At 41.2% G+C, this 19,879-nt stretch overlaps 1 protein-coding gene across 3 annotated transcripts in view; it reads left to right on the top strand.

The window, feature by feature from the left end:
- The window catches only part of LOC145350137 (activin receptor type-1-like), an 85,811-nt gene extending 65,932 nt beyond the window's left edge, over nucleotides 1-19,879 (top strand). For all 3 annotated transcript variants that reach the window (XM_080199105.1, XM_080199103.1, XM_080199104.1), the window contains 4 exons: nucleotides 1,172-1,447; nucleotides 3,506-3,703; nucleotides 16,019-16,149; nucleotides 18,578-19,879. In XM_080199105.1, the coding sequence (XP_080055231.1) occupies nucleotides 1,172-1,447; nucleotides 3,506-3,703; nucleotides 16,019-16,149; nucleotides 18,578-18,712 (740 nt within the window). In that variant the 3' untranslated portion in view covers nucleotides 18,713-19,879. The remainder of the gene's footprint in view (nucleotides 1-1,171; nucleotides 1,448-3,505; nucleotides 3,704-16,018; nucleotides 16,150-18,577) is intronic.

The raw sequence follows: 19,879 nt of genomic DNA, 5'->3' as shown, positions 1-19,879 counted from the left end.
GGTAGGAGTTCCACCCTAGGATTTGTTGGACAAGGAAGGTGCATTTATAACATGGTCAGACAGGTTGAATATTAAGCTGCAAATCCTTCCAGCACAGAGTGGGTAAGACTGCTGGTCAACCATGTGGTGGAAATAAAGTTTAAGCCTCCTATTCTACGAAAGCAATCCATTGCTGCTGCCTGCAATACGTATGTAAAAATGCACGTTGCCACAGCAACTCCAGCTTCCTCAATGAACTGTAACACGCACCATAGTTCTTGTGCCTCTAGTAATTTATTTGCAAATTTGCTTCCCTCCCTCCTCTTCATTATTTGATTGTCTATAAAATACACTGAGCAGTGCAATAGCTTGTTTATTCTTTATTAACTCCAATCAAACAGATTCCAGTCATTAACTCTCATGGACATTTTCTCCAGCACCAATATTTTCCTTAATCCAAACTGTTACCCCTTCAACTTTTCTCACTCTCTTTTGTGCCTGAACATCTTGCGCCTTTGACTATTAAGCATGTAATCCTGCCCTTGTAAGATCTATCCCAACTATTGCCACTACATCGTGTTCCAACCTGGCTATTCGCAGTACAACTCGCCAAACCATATTAACCACTCTTGCACTAACGTGCATGCATTCCAATACCAGACATCTTTTTTGTATTTTCTATGATCCAACCTAATTCTGTACTATTTCGGTCTCCTACAATGCTTAGAATGACATTGGTCCCAACTCTGTTCAGGTGCAACTGCTGCATCTCGAACTGGCCCCTCCTGCCACAGAACTGGTCGCAGTATCGCCGGAATCTGAAATCATCTTTGCTCCAAGCCTCTAGCCACATGCATTAATGTCCCTTTCCCTCCTGCTTCTACTCTTGCTTGTGGGAGTAATTTTTTGAAAGTAATTTGAAGCTTACTATGTTTGAGATCTTGCATATTATTTCCTATCTGGTTATAGCTTATTCCCTAGCTCCTTAAACTTTGACTTTAGGAATTCAACCCTCTTCTCTCCCATCTGGCTTGGAAGTCGTTCTGCTATTTATACACAGTTAAAGAATGATAGTTCCCAAAGTAACTATTGGCGCATGTGGCATTTATTTAACATGTAATACCCACGTAAAATACCATTCAGATTTATTGTGGAATATTGCTCAATGCTTATGTTTCTTTTACTTCTATAGGTTTCATTGCCTCTGACATGACGTCCAGAAATTCTAGCACACAACTGTGGCTGATTACTCATTATCATGAAGCAGGATCCCTCTATGACTACCTGCAGCACACAACTCTGGATGCTGTTGGTTCCTTGCGAATATCACTGTCCATTGCCAGTGGTCTCACGCACTTGCACACAGAAATCATTGGGACACAGGGGAAAGTTGCAATTGCGCATCGAGACCTTAAAAGCAAAAACATCCTTGTTAAAGAGAATGGGCAGTGCTGCATCGCGGATTTGGGTAAGCACTCTCGACATCGAAGATAATGGACTGGAGTTCTCCCACCTCGCCTGTGACTGGGATTCACCAGTCCCGCGGCAGTGAACGGAGGTTTGGCTGAGTGCCAAATTCTCTGTTCTTGCTGGCAGTGGTGGCAGGGCAAATGAGATTGGAGAATCTGGCCCATGTTTTCAGTGAGAATTATGACCATGGTACCAGTTATATATGGGCTATATGCATTTTTAAGATTAATGTGCTTGGAAAGTTTCTTTTTTAAACCAAAATACATCACTTTAGAATAAGAAGCAACAGGTTTGCAGCTTCACCAATGAAAAAATTAGATTTATATTGTGTCTTTTACAACTTCTGAACATCACCAAGCACTTAAGAGTAAAAGATGTACTTCTGAAGTTGAGGAAATATTCTTCGTAAGATTGCTGATTAATTTTAGTTTTGTTCTGCAAAAAAAAATGCAAAAAATTTTGGGCAATATTATATGGTCTGATTCTTTTTTATTGTACTAGCAAATCAAAAATAACTTTGTACTATTGGCTCTTTCAGACCTGGTACCGTGTAGTGAAATAGGATTAATTAATGATTAGACCTTAAATCTACAAGGAAATTGAGGGATATGGGGTGTTGGGCAGGCAGGAAAGAGGAGTTAAGCTCACAGTCAGATCAACCATTATCTTATTGAATGATAGAGCAGGACCAAGGAGCAAATGCTCCACTTGTGAACCTACTTCTTATGTTCTATTGCACATTTATTTTTAAAGCATCAAGTCATTGAAGGGTGAAAGGCTGTATTTCATTGGTGAGACTGGTGGGATATTACCCTCGTGATTCAAACCCCTGGTTATCGATGTTACTTTGGGCGTTGGGTCGAGGGTTGATAGTTCCTCATATAGAGGAATGGGATGTATTTTAACTCCTTGCAGATCATTATTGAGAAGTGTCCACACTGGGCTTGGAGCTGGTCACTTGTTCATCCTGCAGCATGAGTAATTACATTAAATATTTGTCTTATTTTTCTGCTGCCAGTGTTTGCTGAATGAAATTTTTTTAATACCCTTTTTCAAATTAATGGTCAGACTATCAACCATTATTTTTACTTTATTCCTGGCACAAACAGGTAAAGAGCCTAGAAAGAAGACCAGGGATGGGGGGGTGATGATTCTCCCAGCCCGCTGTGCCTGGAGACATCAGCAGAGGCCGTTTAGCTGCCTCCACGCTGGGCGTCGTGGCCTCCGGAAATCGGCACAGAGCTGATTTAAATATTAAAATTATAATTTCAATCCCAATAATGGGCTTGGGACTTAAATCCCTGCGCCGCTAGTGTCTCTCCAGCCCCCTCCCCCTTCCCAGAATGGTTTCTTCCAGCGAGGTTTACAACAGCTCCCTAATAACGGGGACTTGGCGGCCGAGCCTGCTGGACTGAGTGGAGGTCCCCCCAAGAGATCAGGGGTAAGCGGGGATGCTCCCTGTGCATTGCCAGCTGGCAGTGTGAGGCTACTGCACATGTGCCGATCTCTGCTTTGACAGATTAGCACATGCGCAGTGGCCCGTTCAGCGCTATGCTGCCAGACTCTCCAATGGGAATAGGCCCCGCCCACAGACTTTTGAGCTGAATCTTGTGAGAGTACTCTGCAGTGCTCAGAGTGTGGGAGGTTATCATGGAGTCCCTTTGGTCCGTTCTCAGGGCAGGTCTCCCCTTTCTAGATCCGTCAATCAGACATTAAGTGCCTTTGAATAAGACACAACCCACTGCTTTGCCCTTCCACTGAAGCTTGCCAACAACTCCAGTGGGGTTTACTTTTAAGGATTTGTGCTATGTTGGTATCTGCAGACAAAGAGGCAAATTTGAGAGGCAGATAGTAAGCTCAAAGACCAGACCTCAACTTGTGGTACAGAGATGTGTTTTAATTCTGCAGTGCTTGGTAACTTTTGGCTAATACAGGGAACCAGTGTGCGGTACTTTTGACACCAAAGACATTTTCCAAGAGGCCTTTCAGACTGTTAATCCCTGATGGTACACTGTGAAATTTTGTTATAACTTTCTGCCTTTGTATTTGTTTTTAGGGCTTGCTGTGATGCACTCCCAGTGCACTAATCACTTAGATGTTGGCAATAATCCCAGGGTAGGGACCAAGCGATATATGGCACCTGAAGTATTGGATGAAACAGTCCAAGTGAATCTGTTTGACTCCTATAGGAGAGTTGACATCTGGGCCTTTGGTCTAGTCTTGTGGGAAGTAGCAAGGAGAACAGTTAGCAATGGTGAGTGCTTAGAAGGCATTTTAGATTCATCTAATAATCTTTGTAAAGAATATTATCATTGTTTTGCAAACACATTTTCCATATGTCCATTATTAAGTACACAAAGAGTACAGCTTGGTTTAGTACTTACTGATTAGTTTTTATGACGTGTGTGTGTGTGTGTGTGTGTGTGTGTGTGTGTGTGTGTGTGTGTGTGTGTGTGTGTGTATTTTGCCTTTTGATTTCATTAAAGAGTTTAACATGCAATTGTACAAAATTCATTTTTATGTAGATTACAATTAAGTATAACTACAATTTGAATTTCCCTGGTATTCTTTCTGCTGGTTCAAGTGAACAATGACACAGTTCATTACTTTGTTTCTGAGCTACCTTATGTGGTTGGACAAAATGTGAAATGATGAATTGATAATATCTCAAAGCATGTTGCACAAAGTTGTCATGAAAGTAGTTATCTCCAGAAAATGTCCATTAACAGTATTTGGTGTCAGACATTGTAAAACACAACTGAGAGAACAATACAGTGACTTACCTTGTTGATTGTCCACACAGTTCTTTTTCTATTAGTTCATGGGATGTGGGCATCACTGACTTGGCAGCATTTATTGCCCATCCTTAATCACCCTTGAATTGAGAGGCCGTTTCAGAGAGTAGTTAAAAGTCAACCACGTTGCTGTGGATTTAGAGTCAGATGTAGGCCAGTCCGGGTAAGGATGGCTGCCCTCAAGGACATTAATGAACCAGATGATTCCAGATTTTTATTGTTCAAATTCTACCTGCTGTGGTGAGACTTGAACCTGGGCCTCCAGAACATTATCCTGAGTCTCTGGATTCCCAGTCCAGTGGCAATACCACAATGCTCAAGAAGTGCTCAATCACTGGCTGCAATGCTGGCTCTCCAACCTCGATCACTGCCCTTACCAACACCTCCCCTTCCCAGCTGCCTGCCCTGATCACTGGGCCTGGCATCCCTCCTTCCTCTACCGATCCCTATACAGAGTGGCAGCATGGCCCCTCCATTGATTGCCCCCTAGGCCCCTCCCCCTAGGACCCCCATATGCCTTGCCTCCTGGCACTGCCCTGTGCCCAGTGAGCAGTGCCAAGGTGACAGTGGTGGGGGCCAGGCTGGCACTGCCAGGGTGGCAATGCCCAAGGGCCACTGTCTGGCCATTTGGGGGCCCTGATTGCCCCTCCTTCACACCAGCAGGGTTGGGCCGCTAGTACCCCAAAAGCAGGGAGCTATAGTAATCCCCGCTGGAGTGAACCAATCTGGCGTGGGCCGATTTCCGATGCAGAGCAGACACCGCCAGAAATCCGGTGCTGGGAGATGCTACCGGGGTGTGAACGTGTTCACAAACCCCATGACACTCCTAGCCCACTGCGCTAAAACGTTAGTCCAGAGGGATGGGAGAATTGCAGCCCATGAGTGTGATTTGGTGATTACTTGAAGTAAAACAAAACCTTTTGTACAGTATATTTTCCCAAGTGATTTTTAAAAAAAATACGTTATTTGCACTTCTGCATTTATTTACAATTGTGCATGCATCCAAGGGTTCTGAAAGAAATGGCGGAGGTGATAGTGGATGCCTTGGTGGTTATTTTCCAGACGTCGCTGGATTCCGGGGAAGTGCCGGAAGATTGGAAAGCGGCTAATGTTACGCCGTTGTTTAAGAAGGGTGCCAGGCAAAAGGCAGGGAATTATAGGCCGGTTAGTTTAACGTCTGTGGTAGGTAAAATGTTAGAATCCGTCATCAAGGAGGAAATAGCGAGGCATCTTGAGGGGAATTGCTTGATAGAGCAGACGCAGCACGGTTTCATTAAGGGGAAGTCGTGTCTGACAAATTTATTGGAGTTCTATGAGGATGTGTCTAGGGCAGTGGATAGAGGAGAGCCGGTGGATATGGTTTTTCTTGATTTTCAGAAGGCGTTTGACAAGGTACCTCACAAGAGGTTATTGCAGAAGGTCGTGGGACATGGAGTTGGGGGTAGGGTGTTAGCGTGGATAGAGGATTGGTTGTCAAATAGGAGGCAGAGAGTGGGGGTCAATGGGTGCTATTCGGATTGGTGGTTGGTGACTAGTGGAGTGCCCCAGGGGTCGGTGCTGGGGCCTCAGCTTTTTACCATTTATATAGATGATCTGGAGGAGGGAACCGAGTGTATGGTGTCGAAACTTGCTGATGACACCAAGATTGGGGGAACGGCAAATTGTGCGGAGGGTGTGGAGAGTCTACAGAAGGATCTAGATAGGCTGGGCGAATGGGCCAGGAACTGGCAAATGGAATTTAATGTTGGCAAGTGCGAGGTGGTCCACTTTGGTAGGAATAATGGTAGGAAGGATTATTACTTACGTGGCGAAAAACTGCAGCAGGCGACGGTGCAGAGGGACCTCGGGGTCCTTGTGCATGAGTCGCAAAAACCCAGCTTGCAGGTGCAGCAGGTGGTCAGGAAGGCGAATGGGATGCTGGCCTTCATAGCGAGGGGGATTGAATATAAAAGTAGGGAGGTCTTGCTGCGGCTGTATAGGGCATTGGTGAGGCCGCAGCTGGAGTACTGTGTGCAGTTTTGGTCGCCGCACTTACGCAAGGATATTTTGGCCTTGGAGGCAGTGCAGAGGAGGTTTACTAGGCTGATACCGGAGTTGAGGGGGTTGAGCTATGAGGAGAGGCTGAATAAACTAGGCTTGTACTCGTTAGAGTTTAGAAGAATGAGGGGAGATCTCATTGAGACATATAAGATGATGAATGGGATGGATAGGATAGAGGTGGAGAGACTCTTCCCGCTCAGAAAGGACAGTAGGACTAGGGGGCACAGCCTCAAGATAAAGGGGGGTGCGGTTTAGAACGGAGTTGAGGAGGAACTTCTTCACTCAAAGGGTGGTGAATCTCTGGAATTCTCTGCCCGTTGAAGTGGTGGAGGCTGCCTCGCTAAATATTTTTAAGACGCGGGTTGATGGGTTTTTGATAAGAGAGGGAATTAAGGGTTATGGGGAGAGGGCGGGAATGTGGTACTGAGCCACGACAGATCAGTCATGATCTTATTGAATGGCGGGGCAGGCTCGAAGGGCGAGATGGCCTACTCCTGCTCCTATTTCTTATGTTCTTATGCGCTAATTCGTGTTTCAATCTACTGCAGAAGCCAGACAGGGGACTTCTGTTTCTCTGCTTTTCAATTTGCATAAGCTGCATATGTGGACAATATAGATTCAAATTGCATATAATATTCACACACAATGAAAATCCTTCAAATAACTATTAAATGTTATTAATCTTTAGGGAAAATTAAATAATTATTGTTGTTGAGGTTCATTATTTAGCACATAGCTGAAATGATATGCCACCCAACCTCTCTCCAGGCAGTAGGCTGGGGGATGTAAAATCGGTTGGGATGTGTATCTTCCTTGTTGCCTATCTTGTTGCTATTTTCCCATGCTGCTTGCCCTTGGGTTAATTGAGGATCTTAAGTGTCCCTTAAGGTTCTCTTCCCATTGTTGCTGGTATGTTGCCAAGAGGGTGAGAGTCATATTACATGATTAAGTTGCCTGGTATACCATGCTGCCTGACTGGACTGAGGGGGTCCATCCTGTTAAAATACCTTATGCCCCTTGTCACCCCAGCACTGGCAAAGGCTGCTCCTTAACCTCTTAATACCTAGTCACTAGGGCAAGCTTAACTGGCCCCGATGGACCCACTCCACACCTTCATTCCAGGCCTCCAATCCTGGTCTGAGGCCTATCTTAGCTATTGCTCCTGGTAGTACTGTCGGAACTGAAGAGCTTTCAGTCCTCTGGCTGTCAGCTCTCCAAGGAAGGACCTGCCTTGGGGAAAAAGCCATGACCTCAGATGATTCATTGCCTGATGACAAAATCCCGTAATGGCTTTCAGCGCTGGTGGACACGGTCTTGCTCTGGTTTTCCAACCATTGGGTGGGGTCACCATCTCTGTGCTAAATCCCAGTTAATAAGTAGGCTGAGGCAAGTGGTATAATTGAAGTTTCAAGTTGCATTTTAACTTTGAATTTTTAAATTGCATTCTGCTCCTCATGGTATGTGCTCTGCTCTTCACTCAACCACAAAATGTATGTAGCACAGAAGGAGGCCAAAGATGTGCAGTCCAAAGATGTGCAGGTTAGGTTGATTGGCCATGCTAAGAAATTGCCCCTTAGTGTCCAGGGATGTGTAGGTTAGAGGGATTAGTGAGTATAATATGTAGGGATATGGGGGTAGGGCCCGGGTGGGATTGTGTTCGGTGCAGACTCGATGGGCTGAATGGCCACTTTCTGCACTGTAGGGTTCTATGAAGCCATTTGGCCCATTGAGTCTGCACCAGCTCTCTGATTGAGCAGTTCACCTGTTGCTATTCCCTTACCTTCTCCCTGGAGCGCACCGCACATTTTTCTTTCTCCCAGATAATCCAACTCCCTTTGAATGTCTCATTTGAACCTGTAGCACATTTCGGCTCTTAGCTGCTCACTATGTAAAAGTTTCTCCGATGCTTCTTTTGCCAATTATCTTAAATCTTTGTCGTCTTATTCACCGCAGCAGGACAGGAGAATCTCGCTGGTGTGAATGGACGGAGAATCCCGTTCGGTGTTCATGCAAACTTAACATAACTTCCTTATTCTTGTACTCTGTGTTTCTATTAATTAATACAGTGTAGGATACTGTATGCTTTATTAATTGTGTTCTCAATCTGTTCTGTCATTTTCAATGGTTTATGCATATGTACCCACATCTCTCTGCTCCTTTAGAATTGGACACTTTATGTTGTGTACCCATGTTCTTCCTGTGACGCTGAATCACTTCCATGAGTGCGCTTGCATATATATTTCAGGAATCCAATTTGAATGTTGTGCTGAAGGGCGTGGAGTTTGATATATCCAGTTTTTAAAAACATGATTAGGTTTTTAAAAAACAAAATCAGTAGCTTATCTATCACCCAACACTGTCAAATTTAATTTGACTGTTTTCACAATAAATGAATGCAGTGTGCATCATTTCCAGTTTTTGAATTCTAATGAGCAAGAGTGGAGAAACGACAGCAATTCATTAAAGCAAACAGGGTTAACAGGCGATCTGAAGAATTTTGATAAAGTAAATAGGAGAAAGCTATTTGTACTCTGCTGCGATTCAGTAACTAAATGGTGTAAATTTAAAATCAGTAGAATAGCAGAGAGAATTCATATTAATGGAGAGAATTGTTATGGCATGAAATGCCTTTACAGACACTGCAGTGGGAGAAGAATTCAAATAAGCTTTAAAAGAGCCAAAGCAAGTGTAGGGGATAACAGCCCCGGCATGGTTTGAAATGGAAAGGCTTTACAAAAAACTCAGCTAGGTACGTTGCAGTAATTGACCTCCATCTGTACTGATACTGTGCTGTGACGCATACTAAGCATGAAGATAATCGTCTAGATTTCTATGTAGCCAGGCAGCTAATGGTATCTGCCATTTGTTAGACTACCCTCGCAAGTCACCCTTATATTTAGGTGCAAGGTGTGTACATGTTCTTTCTACATAAATTGTTTCAGCTAAACAAAAATAAGTGATCGTGGTTCATTCCTCAGGATAATGCCTTGACCACTTAGAGCTGAGATGAAAAGCCTCAAAAAGAATGTCTTTTTTCACATTACTCAAGTTCTGTGCTACCAGACAATTGCTAATGGTAGGGTGTCATACAAAGTTCAAACCTTTTGCTTAAAATGAGCCTTCAATTACAGGTGGTGTAATTAAGGCAGATGCAATTGGGCAACGTTTTGTTATTTAGTTCAACAAGACCAATTCATTGTGGCCTTCCTGTTCCCAGGCAGCCTTAACTGTTCATTGTCTCACTAGCATAAATTCAAACTGAACTATTCAAAAAGATAGCTATGGCACAATCCTGAAATGTTACTTCAAATCGATGTAGAACTCTTAAAGATAAGTAATTTTATTAAAACCTTACATTAAAAAATTTGTGTTTTCCTATGTTTTATTAAAATAATTAATTTAAAACTAGTTTTTAAGCTGAAGGTTTGATGATTTCCAAGTATTCACAGAAATAGCATGTCAGGTATGAATCTTTAGCACTAATGGCATTGTTGAATCATTGATTATGGATTGTATTTCCTCTTTCCAAATGTCATGGATGTGTTATTTCTATCGTTGCACTTAGTCTGTGATGCACTTGGTGATTTGATTTCTGAGAAGTTTCACTTTGGTTTATCATTCCATTTAATGCTGAGACTTCACATTTCCCAGAAGTTTTACCAACTTATTTATTTTCAAACTGCATAACCTAGAAAATAAAGCACCTGACTAATATAGACTTTATATTTGGATGTGTGTTACCTGAATACAAAGGACTTGTTCAAATACTCTGTCATGTATGTATTTCAAAAATTGCTTTTAAGCTAGTTTGCCAGAAGGAAGGACCTATACCCGTACTAAATAGAACCATAGAAAACTATGGTGCTGAAAGAGGACAGTCATGCCAATGTGTCTGCACTGGCCAAAAAGGAAGAAAATAAATGAGCCATTCATTTTAATCCCATTTTCCAGATCCTGGTTTGTGGCCTTTCAGGTGACAGCATTTCAGTTGCAGTTTCTGATACCTTTTCAAATGAGTTGAGGATTTTCGCCTCAACCACCAATTTGGGTAGTGAATTCCAGATGCCCACCACCCTCTGAGTGAAAACACTTTTCCCTCTAATCCTTCTACCAATCACCTTTAACCTATGCCCCCTAGTAATTGATCCCTCAGCTGGGAAAACAAATTATTCCTGTCCACTCTGTCTAGGCTCCTCGTAATTTTGTATACCACAATTAGGTTACTTCCTTACCCTCCTCTGTTCTAAGGAAAACCCAATGCTATACAATGTTTTGTCATAGATGCAATTTTCAAACCCTGGCAGCATTCTTGTAAATCTCTGCACTCACTCCAGAGTGTCCTTTCTGTGATGTGGTGAGCAGAACTATGCACAAAACTTCCAGCCGTGGTTTAACCAGCATTTTTTACAGTTCCAGCATTTTATCCCTGCTTTTGTATTCAATACCTCGCCCAATAAAGGAAGCTTTCTTGACCAACTTGTCCACTTGTCCTGCCACCTTCAATGACCTGTGGACAATCACTCCAAGGTCTCTCATTTCTTCAACTCCTCCCAATATCTTCCTGTTTACTGAGTATTCCCTTCCCAAATGCATTCCTCCTCACTTCTCCGGATTGAATTCTGGCACAGTGGTTAGCACTGCTGTCTCACGGCACCAGGGACCCGGATTTGATTCTTGGCTTGCATCACTGTCTGTGCAGAGTTTGCACTTTCTTCCTGTCTCTGCATGGGTTTCCTCTGAGTGCTCCTGTTTCCTCCCACATTCTGGTTAGGAGAATTGGCCATACTAAATTCTCTCCCTGTGTACCCGACTGGGGGATTTTCACAGCAACTTTATTGAGGTGTTAATATCAGCCTACCTCTGATACAAATAAGCTTAAAAAAACTAATTGCCACTTCCCGACCTACTCAACCAAACCATGAATATAATTCTGGAATTGACAACTATCCTCTTCACTATCGACCACACAGCCAATTTTTGTGTCATCTGCACATTTCCCAATTGTGCCTCTCACATTTAAATGTAAATCGTTAATATATAGCAGGGGCCCCAACACTGAGGCTTGTGGAACCCCACTGGAAACTGTTTTCCATTCACAAAAACATCCATCAACCATTAATTATTATTTGTTTCCTGTCACTGAACCCGTTTTGAATCCTGCCATCTTTCCTGTATCCCATGAGATCTCACTTTTCTGACCAGTTTGCTGTGTGGGATCATGTCAAATGCCTTACTGAAAATCATTTAGACATTATCTACTGCATTACCCTCACCCTTGTTACTTCCTCAAAATGTTCCATTAAGTTAGTTAGACGCAATCTTCCCCTCTCAAATACGTGCTGATTGCCCCTGATCGATTTGTGCCCTTCCTCAGTGACAATTTATCCTGTCTCTGAATTGTTTCCTATAATTTGTCCATCACCAAAGTCAGATTGACCAGCCTATAGTTCTGTGGCTTATCTCTCGCACCCTTTTTAATAATGGTACAATATTTGCAGATCTTCAATCGTATGCTACCTCACTCTGTATCTAGTGAGGATTGGAAAATGATCCTCAAGGGTATTCACCATTTCCTTCCTGGCTTCCTTCAACAGCCTGAATGCAATCCATCTGGCCGTGGTGATTCATCCACCTTCAAGGATGTCAGTTCTTCCAGTACGTCATCTAATATTTCACACTCCTTTTCAGAATGTCTGAATCAACCCTCACTTAGTGAAGACAGAGACAAAGTGCTCATTGAGCCCTCTGCTTACATTTTCAGAATAAAACAACAAGTTGCTATGTACATCTTTGAAAGGACTGACTCTTTCTTTAGTTATTCTCTTGCTCTTAATATAATAGTAAAACATCTGAGGATTGTCTTTGATCTTACCTGCCAATATTTTTTGTATCATCTCCTTTACTTTCCTAATTCTCACTTTTACTTCACCTCTGTACTTCGTGTACTCTAGGCTTTCCACAATATTAAGTCATTTTTGCATATCATAAGCTTTCTTTTTCTGCTTTATTTTGGCCTGGATGCTTCTGGATAACCAGGGGGTTCTAGGTTTGTCAGTGCCACCCTTTATCTTTGTGAGGACATGTCTACACTGTGCTTGTAGAATTTCACTTTTAGCATGCCTCCCATTGAGCTGACACAGTTTGCCCTTTTAATAGCTGTATCCAATCCACTCTTACCTTATCTCTTGGTTTTTTAAAAAATTTGTCTTCTCCCAATTTTACTCCAGTTCTATCTTTTGTCCTTTTCCAGAATGATGCTGACTCTTATAGTCACTCTTCAAAATAGTGCCCACTGCTGCTTCATCCATTTGCCCTGCTTCATTCCCTAAAAGTAAATCTAGAATTGCCCTCCCTCTCATTTGAGCTTGTTGCGTGTTGGCTTAAAAAGTTCTCTTGAATGCAAGTCAAGAATCTTTCCCCCTCTGTGCTGATCAGACTGTTTGTCTCTCAATTGATAAGAGAATATTTAAATCTCCGATGATTCCTACCCAATTACTTTTACACGCAGAATTCTGTCCACATATTTGCTCTTTTAACTCCCTCAACCCAAAAGGCCTCATTTGATGCTTTGGTTAGTACATCATCCCTCCTCATCACAATTGATTCTTTAACCAATAAACTGATGGCTGTTCCTACTTGGTGACTTGCATTGCATGATGGGTTTTCCATTTTCAGGTTTTAAAAGTAAATCCAAAAAAATTCTAAGTCCAGAATTTGCATAAAAATTGGAGTAAATCCTGCTTTTTTTCAGCGGCAATTTCAAAATGAATCCCTCACTGTGTACTGCAGAATGGCGTCAGCGTGAATCATGCTGAAACTCAGTGGGAGGGGCCTATTCCCATTGAAGAGGCTGGAAGCATAGTGTTGAATGGGACACTTCACATGCGTTGATCTGTCAGTGCCGAGATCAGCGGATGCTCAGTGGTCCCATACTGCTAGCTTCCAGCTCGCTGGCCATCCCCTCGACCCCCACATCATTGGCCTTCCAACACCGCCATGGCCCGATTGCTGTTCAACTGCCTCCCCACGCTGAACATGTGCAGGCCAGTCTTGAGCCTCGACCACCACCCCCCTCCACCCCGCCCGTCCCCTACCCTGAACCCCACCCACACCCTACCCCCAACCACCTCTACCCCCTCCTCCCCACCCCTACCCTCTCCCCTGCGAGCTGGGAGAATAACCCCCGCGATATCAACCCTGAACTGGCTTTTGGTCTCGGAGAATGGGAATGAAAATCGGGTGGGTGCTAAAATGGGTGATGTGCTTCGCCAGATAATCTAGGCTTTTATTTATAAATATCACGCTTGTAACATTTATCAACAGCTGTTTTCTTTCTTGTTTCAGTAATCTTTGTAATGTTTCAATAAATATTTACATATATAAATAAATACATTCATTAGATTTACATTCCTTCAACTATAATCCTCTGAAAACAAACCTTTCATTTAATTGTTTAATCACAGATTTGTAACAACACGGAAAGAGGCCATTTGCCCCTTTGTGTCTGCACCGGCTTGCCAAACGAGATTATATCTTGGTGCCATTTTCCTGCCTTTTCCTAATAGCCCTGCACATAGTCTCTATTCAAGTAATCATCTAATGCCCTCCTGAGTGTCGCAGTTGAACTTGTTTCCACCACACTTACAGACATTGAATTCCAGAATCGCACCACTCATTGTGAATTTTTTTTCTCTGACTTCACATTTGCTTCTTTTGCAAATCACTTTAAATCCATGCCCTCTCATTTTTGGTCCTTTTGTGAGCTGGAACGGTTTTTCACTATCTACTCAGTCCAGCCCCCCTCATGATATTGAACATCACCATCAAATCTCCACTTAGCCTTCTTCTTTCCAAGGAGAAAATCCCAACCTCTCCAATCTGTCCTCATAAATGAAATTTCTCATTGCTGGAACCATTCTTGTAAACCTCATTAGTATTCTCTCCAGTGTGTTCATATCCTTCCTCTACCATGACGCCCAGAACTGTGCACAATATTCCAGTGGATGTCCAACTAGTGTCTTGTATAAGTTCAGCATAATCTCCTTGCTCTTGTACTTTATGCCCCTGTTAATAAAGGGGCATAAAGTACATAAATTAAGAAAACAATATGCTTTATCCAATATGCATTGTCCAACTTCAAAGAGTCTATAATCACTTGGAGCTGTCAATCAAACTGAAATGGCAGCCACTGTGTGTAGATAAACTCAATAATGAAGGTTGTAAAATTAGTCGTGCACCGTTAACGTGGTTTGATAGCCTCAGTCTTATGTCAACAGACAATGAAATAGCAAGCATTTTTTAAATAACTTCACACAGTTTTTTCAGGGATTTAAAGGACAGGAGTTTTTAAATGCTTTTCAGCTTGATGTTGGCTTTGACCCTTGTTTCAATGGGTTTATGCACCATTGTCTCCACTTTTAACAATCCTAACAAGGTAAGAGCATCATACCTTTCCCAAATGGCACTTCACCTCCACCAAAGGTGTCCTGGGACCCTATCCCTACTTCTCCAAAAGCTTACCCCACCTCTTCAAAGGACGGCACAAAGTAGAGCTGCTGCAACAAGATCTAATCTACACACATTGGGTGGAATTTTCCCATCCCACCCACCACGGGAATCATAGTGGGCGGGACACGAACCGTGCAAAGGTCCGTTTACCTCAAGTGGGATTTTCTAACTGTGGAGGTGAGCACAGCCGGAAAATTTCACCCTTTGTGTTTCCCACTCCTGGCTAATGAAAATCAGATGTGACTGGAGGCAGCTTCTGCTTTATATTGGCGTCTCTAAAATGTCTATGAACAAATCTTGACCTGGTCCCATTCCTATTCCTGTGAAAATTGTTGGTGCCTTGTTCGGGGGCAGGATTTTGGCTTCCTCTGCCATTTCACAACAGCATTGATGTGAAAAACCCAAGCCATAATGTTCATTTGGGCAACACAATGGCTCAGTGATTAGCACTGCTGCCTCACAATGCCAGGGACCCAGGATCGATTCCCATTTGGGTCACTGGCTGTGCAGGTTGCGTCCGGATGCTCTGGTTTCCTCCCACAGTCTGAAAGACGTGCTGATTAGGTGCATTGGCCGTGCTAAATTCTCCCTCAATGTACCGAGAAGGTGCTGGAATGTGTCGACTAGGGGATTTTCACAGTAACTTCACTGCACTGTTAAACCACCTTGTGACTAATAAATAAACTTAAATAAATAAATACACAAACTTCAACTCATTTTAGGAATAAATAAGCCATTTCCCATTTGTTTCATGAAATGTTAAATTCTCTTTGTTATTAAACCTACATACCTAACCACTGCACATTGTACCTGTTTGACAAATGGTGAAATGGATTGAATTTTGAGTTGTTTCCCACAGTGAATTTCCCTGTGGACAGCTGGAAGGACTTAGCATCCAAGAAAACTGGATAAAGTTTATTTTTCTGGTCCAGTTTTTATTTTTTTATTATCAGTTATATTTTGATTGCAACGCTTGATTGGTAGCACTGCATTTTAACACATATCTTTCTTTTATTGTTTCTATAGATATAGTTCTAGGAGCTAAAGGTATTGAGAGATATGGGGGGAAGGGGGGGAAATGAGGATATTGAATTTGAAGATCAGCCATGATCAAAATGAATGGTGGAGCAACTCGAAGGGCTAAATGGCCTACTCCTGCTTTCGGTTTTTATGTCTCTATTCCCTAATTAAGTAATTCTTCAGGGAAATTTTGTTTTTTTATCTAGGAATTGTAGAAGATTATAAGCCTCCATTTTATGATCTCGTTCCTAATGATCCTGGTTTTGATGATATGAAAAAGGTCATTTGTGTGGATCAACAAAGACCAAATATTCCTAACAGATGGTTTTCAGATCCAGTAAGTACTGATATTTTATCATCAATGTTTCATTACTCTCATATTCCAAATATGTTGCAAGTCTATATATTACAAGAACCAACATAATATAAGTAATCAAAAGTAGAATAAATTGAAAGTAAGGGCAAGTAAAGTTAAGGCATGGCAGGGCATCTCAGTTGAGTGTAATACATGTTATGTAATAGGTGCACAGTCATATTTAAGAACACAGTTAGAATATAGCAAAAAGAATTAGCATAACTTTTATCAATTAAAATACTTAAACATGACAAAGTATAATTCTTATCTAGCAATCTCAATAGTTCCATTTGAGAACAATATCGCCATAGACACATACTCTTCTTCAGAATTAGTTAATACAAAAAAAAAGTATGTTCATGTGGTGCTAGATTTCTAGCCTTTTAACATTTCTGGACAGAGATCCAGATAGCAGTTTCCAGAGAAGGATATATCCTCAAACAACAACTCTGAGAAAGAAATGCTCTCATATAGCATAATCTCAGAGAAAGAAATTTATCTGCTGGCAGATTCCAGTCTCCAACTTCAGAGAGGAGAAAAGTGAGGCATTGCTCTCTTTCAACTCCAAGCAGCATCTAAACAGCAGCTAAGCTTGAATTCTCTGGGTAAATTTAGCTCCACCCAAACATATGATCCTACCTGTCAATCAATCTGATCAAACCCTACTGTGCAAAATCCCAGGGAAGCACACTCAAAAACAACAGAACAGCAATTGTCCAGATTAAAACAAACATTGTAACAATTAAGATCAGTTGTGCTGCTGCAGTAACAATAGAGGATGCTGGTTATAGACAGAATGGCACCGATAAAATAGAAGGGGCTGCTAAGAACATCCTGCACAGAAACATGACTAAAATGCTTTTCAAAGGCACAGTGTTGTCACAATCCTCAGACTGTGACCCCTGGTTATGGACACCCCCACCATCGGGAATATTCTTCTCACATCTACCCTGTCTAGTCCTGTTAGAATTTTATGTTTCTATGAGATACTTCAGCAGATACAATCCTAACCAAATCAATCTCTCCTCATACGTCAGTCCTACCATCCCAAGAATCAGTCTGGTAAACCTTCTTTGTGCTCCCTCCAGGGCAAGAACATCCTTCCTCAGAGAAAGAATCCAAAACTGTGCATAATATTCTTGGCACGGCCTCACCAAGATCCTGTACAATTGCAACAAGACATCACTCCCCTGCACTCAAATCCTCTTGCTCTTAAGGCCAATATACCATTTAATTTTTTTACTGCCTGCTGCACCTGCATGTGCCCCTTCAGTACCTGCTGTATGAGGACACCAGTGCAAGTTATCTTCTTGGTATAGAAACTATAGCACGAGCCACAGATGATGTTTCAAAGACGTGAAGAAGTTTGAGTGTGAAAATTATTTCACTTTGATTTGTTACATGTGTATTTGAATAATTGTGAGAAAATTGAATTATCCACAACATGAGGGAAAAAGTAAAGAAACTAAAACATCATAATATTGAAATATCAAAATATTGAAATATAAAATAGATTTTTGTTCAACGTAGGTTATTATGTTCTTGACGAAGCAGACTTATTTATTTTAGGGTGCATTTCTACACTATTAAGGGTACACAAGTAAATTGTTCATGAATTTTCTTTAGAGTTGCAAGCCCCATTCATGGAAGCACTTTCAAAACTTTATGTAAGGTCATCTTGTTGATGTCATGGCGCAAACAATAGAACATTTTGATGTTTTTTTTCTGGAAGCGATACAGTTGAGGATTTTTTTGGGCAATTTAAATGTTCTCTTTTTGGCCCATTGTTGTTACATACCTGGAACGTGTTCATTGCTTCACTGAAATGATCAGTTTGATTGTCTGGATAAAAGCAAATTACTGAAGATACTGGAATCTGAAACCAAAAGAGAAAATGCTGGAAAATCTCAGCAGGTCTGGCCGCAGCTGTAAGGAGAGAAAAGAGCTAACATTTCACGTCCAGCTGCCCCTTTGTCAAAGCTGGTAATTATACTGGGACCAAATTATGGTGTACTCAAAGCTTTGACAAAGGGTTGTCTGGACTCAAAACATCAGCTCTTTTCTCTCCTTACAGATGCTGCCAGACCTGCTGAGATTTTCCAGCATTTTCACTTTTGGAGTTTGATTCTCTGCATCATCTGAAGATTTAGTAGTTCTTGACTTTGGCCCTTGCATTGTCTTGTAAACCTATAACACAGTTCCTCAAGCTACAGAATCAAAATGCTCTTCCTGGACAGTTGGTCATCAGATAAGTGGCAGAGACAATGATATGGAAAAATTATTTGTCTTTGGGTTTCAAAAAGCAACGGTTCTAGAGAAGAATGGAAGACTAATTGCATGAGTAGCAATGGTGAATATTTTAAATATTGTAATTAATATTTTAGTAACCTTATTGCATCTTTCTCAACAGACATTAACATCTCTTGCAAAGGTGATGAAGGAATGCTGGTATCATAACCCATCAGCGAGACTAACTGCCCTACGCATCAGAAAAACTCTGACCAAAATTGACAACTCATTTGATAAGTTTAAAATGGATTGTTGATCATTCAGTTTCCTGAAGATTGCCCAATGTGTGTCTTTCCACATTTAGGTATATAATGGACTGAAGAGAGGTGGTTTTGTGGTTTCTAGGATGTTACTTCTCAATATTCAAAGCTATTCAGTATAACTAATGAAAACAGAAAATGCTGGAAATATTGTTGGTCAGCAACTGAAGATAAAAAGATTGATATTTCATTTGTACATCCTTATCATAACTCATTTTTTTTTCCTATTCATCTGAATATCTTTGAAACACCTTTTAAGAAATTAAAATTGCAACAATACCAAGGTTGAAAGCACATGAAACTAAACACCAACATTGAATTTAGCTGATTAACATGTAACCAGAAAGGAAGCTGATGTTTAAATTTCTCACAGAAGTAACACAACTTGGGGGCATTGAAAGAAAATTTTACCTGCTGTTATAAGTCGTGATAGTGTCTTAAGATAATGGTTTAATATTTATACTCAAATGTCATACTCATTGTGGCCTTTCATAATTATTTTGCACTAGTGACTTTTGCTTTCCTGCACTGTATATGTTACAGTTTTAAATGCATAAAACCTTCCAACTAGCCAAATTTTTAAAATATGATTTAGCACCTATCTAATGGCAATTACATATATTATTTGGGACAAACTCTTCAGCTGTAATTGATTTTTCTAACAATTGGTATATGTTACATGCACTGTTAACACGCCTGCCTTTTTGAATTTGTGAATTATTTATTGCAATAATGCCCAGTGTTCACTTGTTTCCATAACTGAAATGGTACAGCAGTTGCATGTTCTCTTTTTATAGGTAGATTCTTGACTGCGCTCCGTTTCACAATGTTTACATTTAACACAGTAAATATTCTGCCTGCATTGTTAGATCACAAACTATACAAACTTGTTCATTTATACCTTCGTGCTTTACATATTACAAATGCTTTCACAGAAGCAAAAATGATTTGAGTTGCACAACTTTCTAAGTAATTTTATAATCAATGAAATACTGTATCACTTTTTTTTTAGAATGTGAAAAACTTTGGTGGTACAAGGTTTTATTTGTAAAATGTACATTGTGAACTTTACCAGAGAATTAACGACTGTATTTTTGTTTTAAACTATATTTTATACTATCGTAGTTGATTGTATAATTTAAATAGAACATTTTATAAATGCA

Source organism: Carcharhinus amblyrhynchos, chromosome 11 (assembly GCF_965287045.1).
Source record: "Carcharhinus amblyrhynchos chromosome 11, sCarAmb.v2.hapA, whole genome shotgun sequence".
Taxonomy (NCBI): domain Eukaryota; kingdom Metazoa; phylum Chordata; class Chondrichthyes; order Carcharhiniformes; family Carcharhinidae; genus Carcharhinus; species Carcharhinus amblyrhynchos.
The sequence above is the reverse complement of the archived record's forward strand: the minus strand, read 5'-3'. Positions and strand labels throughout refer to the sequence as shown.